The sequence below is a fragment of the Podarcis pityusensis genome (assembly GCF_964106645.2).
Source record: "Podarcis pityusensis genome assembly, chromosome: Z".
NCBI classification, from domain to species: domain Eukaryota; kingdom Metazoa; phylum Chordata; class Lepidosauria; order Squamata; family Lacertidae; genus Podarcis; species Podarcis pityusensis.
This window is the reverse complement of record NC_138044.1, coordinates 40,504,540-40,517,857: the sequence shown is the minus strand read 5'-3', so window position 1 is coordinate 40,517,857 and position 13,318 is coordinate 40,504,540. Positions and strand designations below refer to the sequence as shown.

The window sequence follows — 13,318 nt, the reverse complement described above, 5'->3', positions numbered from 1 at the left end:
TAGAGCGTCATCTGTAGGGAAAATCATAATATCATATAATCAAATCGTCAAACCATGCAGCCATACCATGTAACCATAATATCAAGCAATCGTTCATACAGCCATAAATCATAATAATAATAAAAATTTTATTATTTACACCCCGCCCATCTGGCTGGGTTTCCTCAGCCACTCTAGGTGGCTTCCAACTGAATATTAAAAACAATACAGCATTAGACATCATCACAATATTCATACAGCCATAATATCATACAGTCATAGTTTGACCGTGCATTTGACATGAGTGTTTTAGCTCAGTACAGTGGTGCCTCTGGTTATGTACTTAATTTGTTTCAGAGGTCCCTTCTTAACCTGAAACTGTTCTTAACCTGAAGCACCACTTTAGCTAATGGGGCCTCCTGCTTCCGCTGCGCCACTGCCGCATGATTTCTGTTTTCATCCTGAAGCAAAGTTCTTAACCTGAGGTACTATTTCTGGGTTAGTGGAGTCTGTAACCTGAAGCGTATGTAACCTGAAGTGTATGTAACCCGAGGTACCACTGTAATCTGACCTGGTATACAACAACTTCCTGTGTCCACTGATTGGTCTCCCTCATCCTTTCAAAACTGGTTTCTTTTTTAAGGAAGATATTAGAGCATCTGCTTTGTGTGAGGAAGGTCCTGGGTTCAATCCTTGGCATCTCTGAGTATGGCGGGGAGAGAACCCTGCCTGACACTCCGGTGAGACATTGTCAATCAGCTCAGTGATGGATTTACGTATAAGCTAAACAAGTTATAGTTTAGGACCCCACTCACTTGGGGGGCCCAAAAAAATTTAAAGGGAAAAAACCTGGATGTACATTTCCAAAATATAAGATTAAAAAACAAATAAAATAAAACCTACATACAACAACAGTGTTTTGGGTTGTGTAGGCTCCTATGATGTACAGTGGTACCTCGGGTTACAGACACTTCAGGTTACAGATGCTTCAGGTTACAGACTCCGCGAACCCAGAAATAGTACCTCGGGTTAAGAACTTTGCTTCAGGATGAGAACAGAAATCGCGTGGCGGCAACGGGAGGCCCCATTAGCTAAAGTGGTGCTTCAGGTTAAGAACGGAACTCCAGAACTAATTAAGTTTTTAACCTGAGGCACCACTGTACATATTTTGTTATGTGCAAATGGCTTTAGGTCCATAAATTACCATATTGCATATATTCAACACAAAAAACAGCGGCAATTTGTTGTTGACAAAGGACAGCTGGACATATAAAGGGCCCCATTACCTTCAGTAGCTTAAAGGTAAAGAGACCCCTGACAGTTAAGTCCAGTTGCGGATGACTCTGGGGTTGCGGGGCTCATCTCGCTTTACGTGCCCAGATATCGCGCGGATCCCCCTGGCTGAAATTATCAATTTGTCCCTTAACACAGGGACATTCCCAGGGGAGCTGAAGGAAGCAATCGTGTGTCCGCTCTTAAAGAAAACTTCACAAGATCCTTTAGATCTATCTAATTACCACCCAGTTTCAAATCTCCCATATCTGGGTAAAGTAATTGAGAGAGCAGTTGCTGAACAGCTTGGCAGGTTTCTGGAGGAAACATCGGCTTTAGATCAATTTCAGTCCGGATTCCGTCCTGGTTTTGGGACCGAGATGGCTCTGGTCGCCCTAACAGATGATCTCCGCAGACAACTGGATCGAGGCGGGTCGGGACTGCTGATTCTCTTAGATTTGTCAGCAGCCTTTGACATGGTCGATCATGATCTTTTGGACCACCGCCTCGCCGATGTGGGGATACAGGGCATAGCCCATAAATGGCTGTGTTCTTTTATCTCTGGTTGGGGACAGAGGGTGGCACTAGGGAGGGAGTTGTCGTCGCGCCACCCCTTGGTGCGTGGAGTGCCGCAGGGCACAATTCTCTCCCCGATGCTTTTTAACATCTTTATGCGCCCCCTTGCCCAGATTATCCGGAGCTTTGGGCTGGGTTGTCACCAATATGCTGATGACACTCAGCTCTATCTGCTGATGGATGGCCACACTGACTCTGCCCCGGACACACTGACCAGATGCTTGGAAGCTGTGGCTGGATGGTTTCATGGGAGCCGATTGAAACTAAATCCTTCAAAGACAGAGGTCCTCTGGCTGGGTTGGGATGGTATGGGGATGAGGGACCAACTCCCTTCTCTTGCAGGGGCCCAATTAGTGCCATTGCCTTCTGTTAAGAGTTTGGGTGTAATCCTTGACGCTTCCCTTTCCATGGAGGCACAGGTTACAGCAACAGCCAAAGCGACATTTTTCCACCTTCGCCGCATCAAACAGTTGGTCCCTTACCTTTCCCACCCCGACCTGTCCACAGTGATCCATGCGATGGTCACCTCCAGGCTTGACTACTGTAATTCGCTCTATGCGGGGCTGCCCTTGAAGCTGTCCCAGAAACTCCAGCGGGTACAGAATGCTGCAGCGAGGCTCCTCACGGGGTCTCTGCCATGGGAGCATATTCACCCAGTGCTTTTCCAGCTGCATTGGCTCCTGGTGGAGTACAGGGTCAGATTTAAGGTGCTGGTTTTGAATTTTAAAGCCCTTCACGGCCTAGGACCCTCATACCTACGGGACCGCCTCTCCTGGTATGCCCCACGGAGGACCTTAAGGTCCACATATAGCAACACCCTAGAGGTCCCGGGTCCTAAGGAAGTTAGATTAGCCTCAACCAGAGCCAGGGCCTTCTCAACACTGGCCCCGGCCTGGTGGAATGCTCTGTCTCTTGAAACCAGGGCCCTGTGGGATCTGATCTCTTTCCACAGGGCCTGTAAGACAGAGTTGTTCCACCTGGCCTTTGGCTCAGAATCAGTTTGATTCCCTCCCCCTCTTTCTTTTTCCTTTCTCCTCCTATGAAGAGATTGCTCCCGAATTGTTTTAATGTTGTATCTTAATCTTTTAAATTGTATTTTAATCAACTTGTTTTTATTATTGGTTGTTAGCCACCCTGAGCCCGGTCTTGGCTGGGGAGGGCGGGGTATAAATAAAAATTTATTATTATTATTATTATTATTATTATTATTATTACTGGACAAGGGAGCTGATGTTTGTCCACAGACAGTTCTTGTGGTCATGTGGCCAGCATGACTAAGCCGCTTCTGGCGAAACCAGAGCAGCGCACGGAAACGCCATTTACCTTCCCGCCAGAGCGGTACCTATTTATCTACTTGCACTTTGAGGTGCTTTTGAACTGCTAGGTTGGCAGGAGCAGGGACCGAGCAACGGGAGCTCACCCCGTTGCAGGGATTCGAACCGCTGACCTTCTGATTGGCAAGCCCTAGGCTCTGTGGTTTAGACCACAGCGCCACCCGCGCTTAGGGCCTCATCAAACCTAAATCTGGCCCTGATCAGCGTAGTCAACGTTGAGCTAAAAGAACCAGTAGCCTATTAGGCAACTGCCTTCATTGCAGGGGTTGGACTAGATGACCCTTGGGGTCCCTTCCAACTCTACAATTCTATGCAGTTTAAGTAGTTCTGCCCCTATAATTTCCAAAAGAAAAGCTTCTGGGTTTTCTTATTCATGTATGCTACTGCAGCGACAAGAATGTTACTCGCCCTCAAAATGGAAAGATGCAGAAATCCCAGCAAAGGAAGAATGGATACAAAAATGTACGGAGTATGCAGAAATGGTGAAATTTACCGGAAGAATAAGAAATCAAGATAACAAACTTTTTCTAAAAGAATGCAAATGGTTCATTACATATTTACAGATAAATTGCAAACAGAAAAAGAAAATTGGCGGGATTCTTGTAATAACCTGCAGTTTCATAAGAGTACAGTGGTGCCTCGCAAGACGAAATTAATTCGTTCCGCGAGTTTTTTCGTCTAGCGAATTTTTCGTCTTGCGAAGCACGGTTTCCCATAGGAATGCATTGAAATTCAATTAATGCGTTCCTGTGGTCAAAAAAAGTCCAATCAAAGCCAAATTTGGTACAACAATAGTTTATTAACTGCTCTTTAAAGTCACACATACTTTAAAGAGCATATCAAAAATTGAAGGAACAATAAATTAAGTTTCTAAACATGACAGAAAAACATTTAAAAATCAACAAAGTGTACTGTACATACATTTTCTAAGACTCTGGGGGACCACTCAAAGAAGGTTCCTCTTCCACTCTTTGCTTCTTGCTGAGGAACCTGTCCATGGTCTGCTGCTTCATCCGCCTTTTCAGCAGCTCCCTGAGAGGCAACATGACCGTCGTATCAAAAGTGTTCGCTTGGTCATGTGCCACGTGCTTGTTAGGGTGGTGCCGCTCTGCAAAAGCCTGCACCTCCTTCCACTTCTGGCAAATGTCCCTCAGTTCTTTGGAGGACGGCCGTTCCTCAGTTGCTTCCTCTTCTTCCAGCGAGGCCTGCTCCTGCGCAACCTCTGCCTGCAGTTCAACCAGCTCCTGGGTGGTCAGCTCGTGGTCGTGCTCCTCCACCAGCTCGCAGACCTCCTCCTCTGTGACCTCCAGGCCCATGGTCCTCCCCAAGGCAACAATGTCCTGCACCACTGTTGACTCTGGTGCATCAGAGTCACTTGGTGCCACACAGTCCGGCCACAGGCTGCACCAAGCGCAATTCAAATTTCTCTGGCTGATCCCGTTCCAGGCCGTGGTGATCATCTTCAAGCAGGTGACGATGTCGAAGTGGTCCTTCCAGAATTCCCGCAGGGTGATGGTGGTGAATCAGTCACCTCGAAGCGTCGCCTGAAAAGCTCCTTGGTGTAGAGTTTTTTGAAATTGGCGATGACCTGCTGATCCATCGGCTGGAGCAGTGGCGTGGTGTTAGGCGGCAGGAACATGATGCTGATGAAGCTGAACTCCTCCAACAAGTCCTCCTCAAGGCCTTTAGGATGAGCAGGAGCATTGTCCATCAGAAGCAAAGCCTTCAGCGGCAGGTCGTTGTCCAGCAGGTACTGTTTGACAGCAGGGCCAAAAGCAAGATTGACCCAGTCCACAAACAGCACATGTGTGACCCAAGCCTTGCTGTTGGATCGCCACATGACACTCAGCCGCTCCTTGTCGACCTTGTGTTTCTTGAAGGCCCGTGGGTTCTCCGAGTGGTACACCAGCAGGGGCTTGATCTTCAGGTCGCCGCTTGAGTTGGCACAGAAGAGCAGGGTCAGGCGGTCCTTCATGGGCTTGTGGCCAGGCAACTTGGCCTCCTCCTGTGTGATGAAAGTCCTTTTGGGCATCTTCTTCCAAAACAGCCCGGTCTCGTCGCAGTTGAAGACCTGCTGTGGAACGTAGCCCTCTGTCTTCACAGCCTCCAGGAACTCCAAGGCAAAGTCTTCAGCCACAGGAACATCAGAACTGGCAGCCTCTCCATGCCTGACCACGTGTGGATTCCAGATCTTGCCTTGAACCGGTCAAACCAGCCTCTGCTTGCCTTGAAGACTTCTGGCTCGCCTGAGGTTCCTGGCTGTTCCCGGATGAGGTCTGCGTGCAAGGCCTTGGCCTTCTCACAAATGACGGCCTCAGTCACTGTGTCCCCTGCACGCTGCTTCTCTTCTAACCAGATGAGCAGCAACTTCTCGACCTCCTCCAGAACAGCTGGGCGGTTCTTCACGATCCTGGTGACTCCCTTGGCTGCATCAGTCGCAAGGATCTTCTCCCTCATCTTCAGGATGGTCCCGATGGTCGATGGGTTCCTGCCGTACTCCCTGGCGAGGTCCATCACACGCATTCCACCGTCGTGCTTCCAGATGATCTCCTTCTTCATTTCCAGCGTCACCTTCTCCTTCTTCCTCTCGCCGGCCTCCGCAGCAGCAGCAGTCTTCTTGGGTCCCATGGCAGCACAGCTCTTACCTTCGTAAACTCAGAAAAAGAAAAAAAAATCAGCAATTCAAACCCAGAACCAAGTCCTTGAATTCCAAACACCCAACCCAAAATCCAAAAACCCCAAAAAAAGTTTTAAAAGTTTAACTTACGAAATGGCTGCAAATCACCAAAGTCTTCAAAATCCTCAAATGGCTGCAAAAGAAGTTTTGGGAAAGCTTTAAAAATCACCAAAGTCTTCAAAAACCTCAACTGTTCCCCCAGCCCCTCCCCAACTGTTGCAAACCCCTCCTCAACTGTTCCCCCATCCACCCAGCACACAGAAATTCAAACCCAGAATTTTTTTCAAAAAAACAACAACATGGCCCAATGGTCACAGAAAACCATAAAAATTCAAAAAAAACCACACAAGCTTCCAGATTCTTGCAAACCCCTCCGCAGCTGTTCCCCCAGCCACCCAGCACACAGAAATTCAAAACCCAGAATTTTTTTTCAAAAAAAAAACAACATGGCCCAATGGTCACAGAAAACCATAAAAATTCAAAAAAAAAAACACAAGCTCCCAGATTCTTGCAAACCCCTCCCCAGCTGTTCCCCCAGCCACCCAGGACACAGAAATTCAAAACCCAGAAAATTTTTTCAAAAAAAAAAACCATGGCCCAATGGTCACAGAAAACCATAAAAATTCAAAAAAAACCACACAAGCTCCCAGATTCTTGCAAACCCCTCCCCAGCTGTTCCCCCAGCCACCCAGCACACAGAAATTCAAAACCCAGAAAATTTTTTCAAAACAAAGTTAAAAAAAGAGGGGTTGTGATTTATGCAAAGGACAGATTATCACCGAAATTTGTTTTTAAAGATGACCAAGGAAGATTTGTGGCAATTGAAATTCAAACACAAGGAGAAAAATTTTTGATAGTAGGAATCTACGCACCAAATGATGGGAAATCTGAATTTTTTAAGAAGTTGCATGAGACCCTGATGGACCATATGGATTACATGATTTTGATGGGAGATATGAATGGGGTGGTATCCACATATATGGACAAGGCACAAAGACAGGTAGTCACCAAGGATGGTAGACTACCGAAAACTTTTTTTGACATGACAGACAACTTGGATTTAGTTGACATTTGGAGAATAAGAAACCCCATGGCTAAAGAGGGAACTTTCTTTTCTGAAGCCAAAATGACATGGACAAGAATTGACCAAATTTGGATAACTAGAGGAATGGCACCAAAGACAAGAAAGGTGGAAATCTGCCCGAAAACTTGCTCCGACCATAATGCTGTTAAGATGGAAATGAGACTAACACCAACTGGCTCCTTCAGATGGAAGATGAATGACACCTTATTTAGAGATGAAGAAGTACTTAAGAAGGCCCAAAAAACCCTGAGAGATTACTTTGAGATAAACCTTAGTACCAACGTGGAGAGAAGAGTAATCTGGGACGCAAGTAAAGCGGTTATGAGAGGGTTCTTAATACAACAGAATGCAATAAAGAAAAGAACTCAAAATGAGAAGAAGGATAAGATAATGGACAAAATAAAGGAATGTGAAAAAAGACTGAGAGTAAACCCAAAATCTCAAGAGATTCTGAGAGAGTTAAAGTTATATCAAGTACAATATATGAAAATGATGCATCAGGAAATAGAATGGAAAATTAAACAAATGAGACAAAAGACTTTTGAGTCGGCCAATAAATGTGGTAAACTGTTGGCATGGCAAATGAAAAAGAGACAAAAATTAAATACAATTACGAACTTAGAAGTGGAAGGAAGAAACATACAGAACCCTGCAGAGATCAGAAGTTGTTTCCAGAGGTATTTTAAACGATTATACACTCAAGGGCCATTGAAAGAAACAGACCTAGACCAATTTTTGAAAACAAATGGATTACAAAAAATATCTCAAGAAAATAAATTAATTTTGAATCACAGAATAACCGAACAGGAAATAGAAGGTGCTATTCAAAACATGCAATTGGGTAAATCTCCAGGACCAGACGGCTTGACTTCTAGATACTACAGATCTTTAAAAGAATGGTTAATACAACCTTTGAAAGAGGTCTGCAACGAAATAATGGAGAGGAAAAGAGCACCAGAGTTGTGGAAAGAAGCATATATTACACTTGTACCAAAAACAGAGACTGAAAAGACACAGCTTAAGAACTACCGCCCTATATCATTACTTAATGTGGATTACAAAATTTTTGCAGATATTTTGGCTAAGAGATTTTAAAAAGTGTTGATGGAAGAGATTCATAAAGACCAAGCGGGCTTTCTCCCAGGAAGACATTTGTCTGACAATTTGAGGAATATAATTGATATTTTGGAAAAATTAGAAGTGAATATAAACACTAAAGCAGTTTTGATATTTGTAGAGGCGGAGAAAGCCTTTGACAATATTTCTTGGAATTTTATGAAGAAGAATCTACAGGGTATGGGGGTAGGCCAAGGTTTTGAGAATGGTATAAGTGCAATTTATTCAGAACAAAAGGCTAAACTAATTGTAAATAATGTTGTGACGGAAGAACTTAAAACTGAAAAAGGGACACGACAAGGTTGCCCAATTTCCCCACTTCTTTTTATTTCGGTCCTGGAGGTTTTGCTGAATATGATTAGAAGGGACCAGTTGGTTAAAGGTATACAGGTCGGAACTAAACAGTACAAATTGAGAGCATTCGCAGATGACTTAGTATTGACGTTACAGGAGCCAGAATCTAGTACTAAAAGGGTTTTAGAACTGATTCAAGAATTTGGTCAAGTGGCAGGATTTAAATTGAACAAGTCAAAAACCAAGGTTTTAGAGAAAAATTTAACACCGATTGAAAGAGAGAGGTTTCAGAATGAGACAGGTTTAACAGTGGTTAAGAAAGTTAAATACCTGGGGATTAACATGACAGCAAAAAAATGGGAATTTATTTAAAGATAATTATGAAAAATGTTGGTCTGAAGTGAAAAAAGATTTAGAAATTTGGTCAAATTTGAAGCTTTCACTGCTGGGCCGTATTGCTGCGATAAAAATGAATGTATTGCCTAGAATGTTGTTTTTGTTTCAAACTTTGCAGATTGTGGACAAAATGGATTGTTTCAAGAGGTGGCAGAAAGATATTTCTAAATTTGTCTGGCAGGGCAAGAAGCCCAGAATAAAATTTAAAATACTAACGGATGCAAAGGAAAGAGGTGGATTTGCCCTGCCAGACCTCAAACTTTACTATGAATCAGCAGCTTTTTGCTGGTTGAAAGAATGGCTACTTCTTGAAAACACTGACATTTTGGACTTGGAAGGTTTTAACAATGTATTTGGATGGCATGCATATCTATGGTATGATAAGGTCAAAGCACATAAAGCATTTAAAAACCACATTGTCAGGAAAGCGCTGTTTAATGTTTGGATAAGATATAAGGATTTGCTAGAAAATAAAACCCCAAGGTGGCTGTCACCAATGGAAGCGAAAGCCTTGAAAAAGCTCAATATGGAGGTCAAATGGCCGAAATATTGGGAAATTTTGGAACAAGACGGAGATAGACTGAAATTGCAGAGTTTTGAAAAACTAAAAAACAAAGTGCGAGACTGGCTTCATTATTTTCAGATAATGGAGGCATTTAAATTGGACAAGAAAATTGGCTTCCAGGTGGAAAGATCAAAATTATAAACAGAACTGTTAGAACCCAAAACTAAGAATTTGTCAAGAATGTACAGTGGTGCCTCGCAAGACGAAATTAATTGGTTCCGCAAGTTTTTTCTTCTTGCGAGTTTTTCGTCTTGCGAAGCACGGTTTCCCATAGGAATGCATTGAAAATCAATTAATGCATTCCTAGGGAAACCGCTTGCCAGGCTGGCGGTGCGGAGAAGGGCTTTTCTCCCCACCGCAAGCCTTCAGGACAGGTACGGGAACAGAGGGGAAGGAGCGCAGTGCTTTCCCTCTGTTCCCGGGGCTTGCGTGGGAGGAGGGTTTTTCCTCCCCACCGCCAACATTCAGAACAGCATTCTGAATGTTGGCGGTGGGAAGGAAAACGCTCCTCCCACCCCAAGTCTTCAGGAAAGCCATCCGAAGCTGGGCGGCGGGAGGAGGCGTTCCCCCCCCCCGCCCGGCATCGGAGCTTCGTTCCGATGCCGGGCGGGGGGAGGAGGCGTTCCTCCCCCCCCGCCCGGCATCGGAGCTTCGTTCCGATGCCGGGCGGGGGGAGGAGGCGTCCCCCCCCCACCCGGCATCGGAGCTTCGTTCCGATGCCGGGCGGGGGGAGGAGGCGTTCCACCCCCCCGCCCGGCATCGGAGCTTCGTTCCGATGCCGGGCGGGGGGAGGAGGCGTTCCACCCCCCCCGCCCGGCATCGGAGCTTCGTTCCGATGCCGGGCGGGGGGAGGAGGCGTTACCCCCCCCGCCCGGCATCGGAGCTTCGTTCCGATGCCGGGCGGGGGGAGGAGGTCCGAGGACAGTGGGGAAGACGCGCTGCGCTTCCCCGCTGTCCCGGAGATTTCCCTATGGGCTGTCGTCTTGCGAAGCAAGCCCATAGGGAAATTCGTTTTGCGAAGCGCCTCCAAAACGGAAAACCCTTTCGTCTAGCGGGTTTTCCGTCTTGCGAGGCGTTCGTCTTGCGGGGTACCACTGTATAACTTGCTGCTGAAATGGGGAATACTCAGGATCAAACGGTAAAATCGGCTATGATTAAATGGGCACAGGACGTTGGACATAACATTATGTTTGCTGACTGGGAACAGTTGTGGACCACAGGTATGAAATTTATGGCATGTAATGCCTTAAGAGAGAATATTATGAAAATGATATACAGGTGGTACATAACCCCAGTCAAGCTTGCAAAAATCTATCACTTGCCAGATAATAAATGTTGGAAATGTAAAGAAACTGAAGGTACATTTTTTCACCTTTGGTGGACGTGCCCAAAGATTAAGGCTTTCTGGGAAATGATATATAATGAATTAAAAAAGGTATTTAAATATACCTTCCCTAAGAAACCAGAGGCCTTTCTCCTGGGCATAGTCGGCCAAATGGTGTTAAAAAAGGATAGAACTTTCTTTATGTATGCAACAACAGCAGCAAGAATACTCATCGCAAATTATTGGAAGACACAAGAACTTCCCACGCTGGAGGAGTGGCAGATGAAACTGATGGACTATATGGAACTGGTGGAAATGACTGGTAGAATCCGTGACCAGGGAGAAGAGTTGATGGAGGAAGACTGGAAGAAATTCAAAGATTATCTACAGAAACACTGCAAAATTAATGAATGTTAGAGTGATGTTGGATTGAAAATAAGTGGTTTCCAGCTGTACAGGATAAAGTTATAGATAGATCAAGATTAAAGATTAGGATTAAAGAAGTTTAAGGAAATGGAAATTTGGTACTTAAGAGGTAAAATTTTAAAGTTATATTACAGTGAGATTAAAGATTAGGATTAAAGAAGTTTAAGGAAATGGAAATTTGGTACTAAAGAGGTAAAATTTTGATGTTATATTATATTAAGATTAAAGACTGGGATTAAAAAAGTGGAAAAGAAATTGCTGGACAAACAATTTGGACTGGAATACAAAAGAGGGAGGTATGAGGAAGTCCAGAAAATAAGTAAATTTAAAAACGGAAATGAAAAAGTGATATTGTTTTTAATTGTTCTATTTATTCTGTTTTATTTGCTTTTTGTTTTTTGTGTGTGTTTATTTTCCTTTTTTTGGATTATGTATAGTGTACTTGTGTATTTTTTTTTATGTTTTCCTGTCTAACTTTTTTTCTGAAACCTTAATAAAAATCATTTATAAAAAAAAAAGAAAAAAAAAGAATTTTTTTTCAAAAAAAACCAACATGGCCCAATGGTCACAGAAAATCATAAAAATGCAGAAAAAACCACACAAGCTCCCAGATTCTTGCAAACCCCTCCTCAACTGTTCCCCCATCCACCCAGCACACAGAAATTCAAACCCAGATTTTTTTTTCAAAAAAAAATAAACATGGCCCAGTGGTCACAGAAAATCATAAAAATGCAGAAAAAAACGACACAAGCTCCCAGATTCTTGCAAACCTCTCCCCAACACCAAGTCCTTGAATTCTAAACACCCCAACCCAAAATCCAAAAACCCTCAAAAAAGTTTTAAAAGTTTAACTTACCAAACAGCTGCAAAAGAAGTTTTGGAAAAGCTTCAAAAATTCAGCAAACTCTTTAAAAAGCTCAAAAAGGCCACCACACCGCGTGCAATGTGTTGCTCCTCGAAGTCAAGTCGCAACTGCACCTCTTCCAACAATGCACCCTGGGTTTTAACGGTTTTACGAAAAAGGAAACAAACTTGCAAGACGTTTTCGTCTTGCGAAGCAAGCCCATAGGGAAATTCGTCTTGCGAAGCAACTCGAAAACGAAAAAACCTTTCGTCTTGCGAGTTTTTCGTCTTGCGAGGCGTTCGTCTTGTGGGGCACCACTGTACATATTTAAAGTAGACGAATAAATGAGCAAATTAAGTTAATTTGGATATGTGGAAGATATTAAAAATAAATTTAAGGAACCCCAGAAAGGGGGAAGGAAGTCAAGTTTTGAAATGTTAAAATGATTGTAAAATTAGTGAAATGTATAAACCTGAAAAGCATAAATAATAATAATAAAACAACTCTATGATTCTATATTTTATGTGGATGGTGCTGTTTCAATTGCATTAGCAGCAGCGCCTGCCTCTAAACATTGCAAACAGAGGGAGGGGAGCACTGTTCAGGCAACTGATTCCTGTCACCCTTATGTAAAGTTTATATTGCATAGAACACACTATGAAAAACACTATTTTAAAAATCAGGAATTTCATGTTTTAAACGTCACTGTCTGCTAAGGTAGTCTTTTTTGATCCACCCTTTTGTAGAAATAACAGAACCTTCATTTCCTCCCCATTGATTTATAGAAACTGTGTGATCTTATAGCTTTGTCATCACCTGTGTTTATGAAACTCCTGAAGAGCTTGTGTAAGACAAACATGATGGCTCTTATAACACCAGTTCCTGAGAGCTCCAGTTAATTTAAAACTTAAATAATGGATGTTTCCAAGACGTACCGGAGACGAAGTGATTATGAAGGATACTGTATACATCAGAAGTGCCTATAGTTCTTGTTAATAGTTGTACTGAGTCAATGTTTCCATTACTTCCAGAGCCCAATGATCATTTGTCATATAGCAACCGGTCCCAGGTTAACTCACTTTTGAACTGTTGGGAAGAAGCTCTGAAAGATGCAGAAATGGCCTGTAATCTCCAGCCAACGTGGATAAAGGTGAGTGCCGGTTTCAGATTCACATCTTTTTTATTTAACTGAGCAAATCGTCACTGTCCGTGTCACAGTGGAAATAAATGTCTTTGATTTATGGCCAATTGGCAATTCCTCAAACAGGCCAGCAGATTGTGCGCAGTTAAATTTGTGATGGGAAATATGCAGTGGTAATTTCTGAGATATAAAGGAGGCCTGAGCTTGCAAATAACTCCACGCAAGTTACTAGTCCACAAACGTTTTGGTAAAGGTAAAGGTAAAGGGACCCCTGACCATTAGGTCCAGTT

The 13,318-nt window shown here is 43.6% G+C and overlaps 1 protein-coding gene across 2 annotated transcripts in view; it reads left to right on the top strand.

The window, feature by feature from the left end:
* LONRF3 (LON peptidase N-terminal domain and ring finger 3) overlaps positions 1-13,318 on the top strand; it is a 46,360-nt gene that overhangs the window by 3,014 nt on the left and 30,028 nt on the right. For both annotated transcript variants that reach the window (XM_080991110.1, XM_080991109.1), the window contains exon 2: positions 12,919-13,037. In XM_080991110.1, coding sequence (XP_080847236.1) covers positions 12,919-13,037 — 119 coding nt within the window. The remainder of the gene's footprint in view (positions 1-12,918; positions 13,038-13,318) is intronic.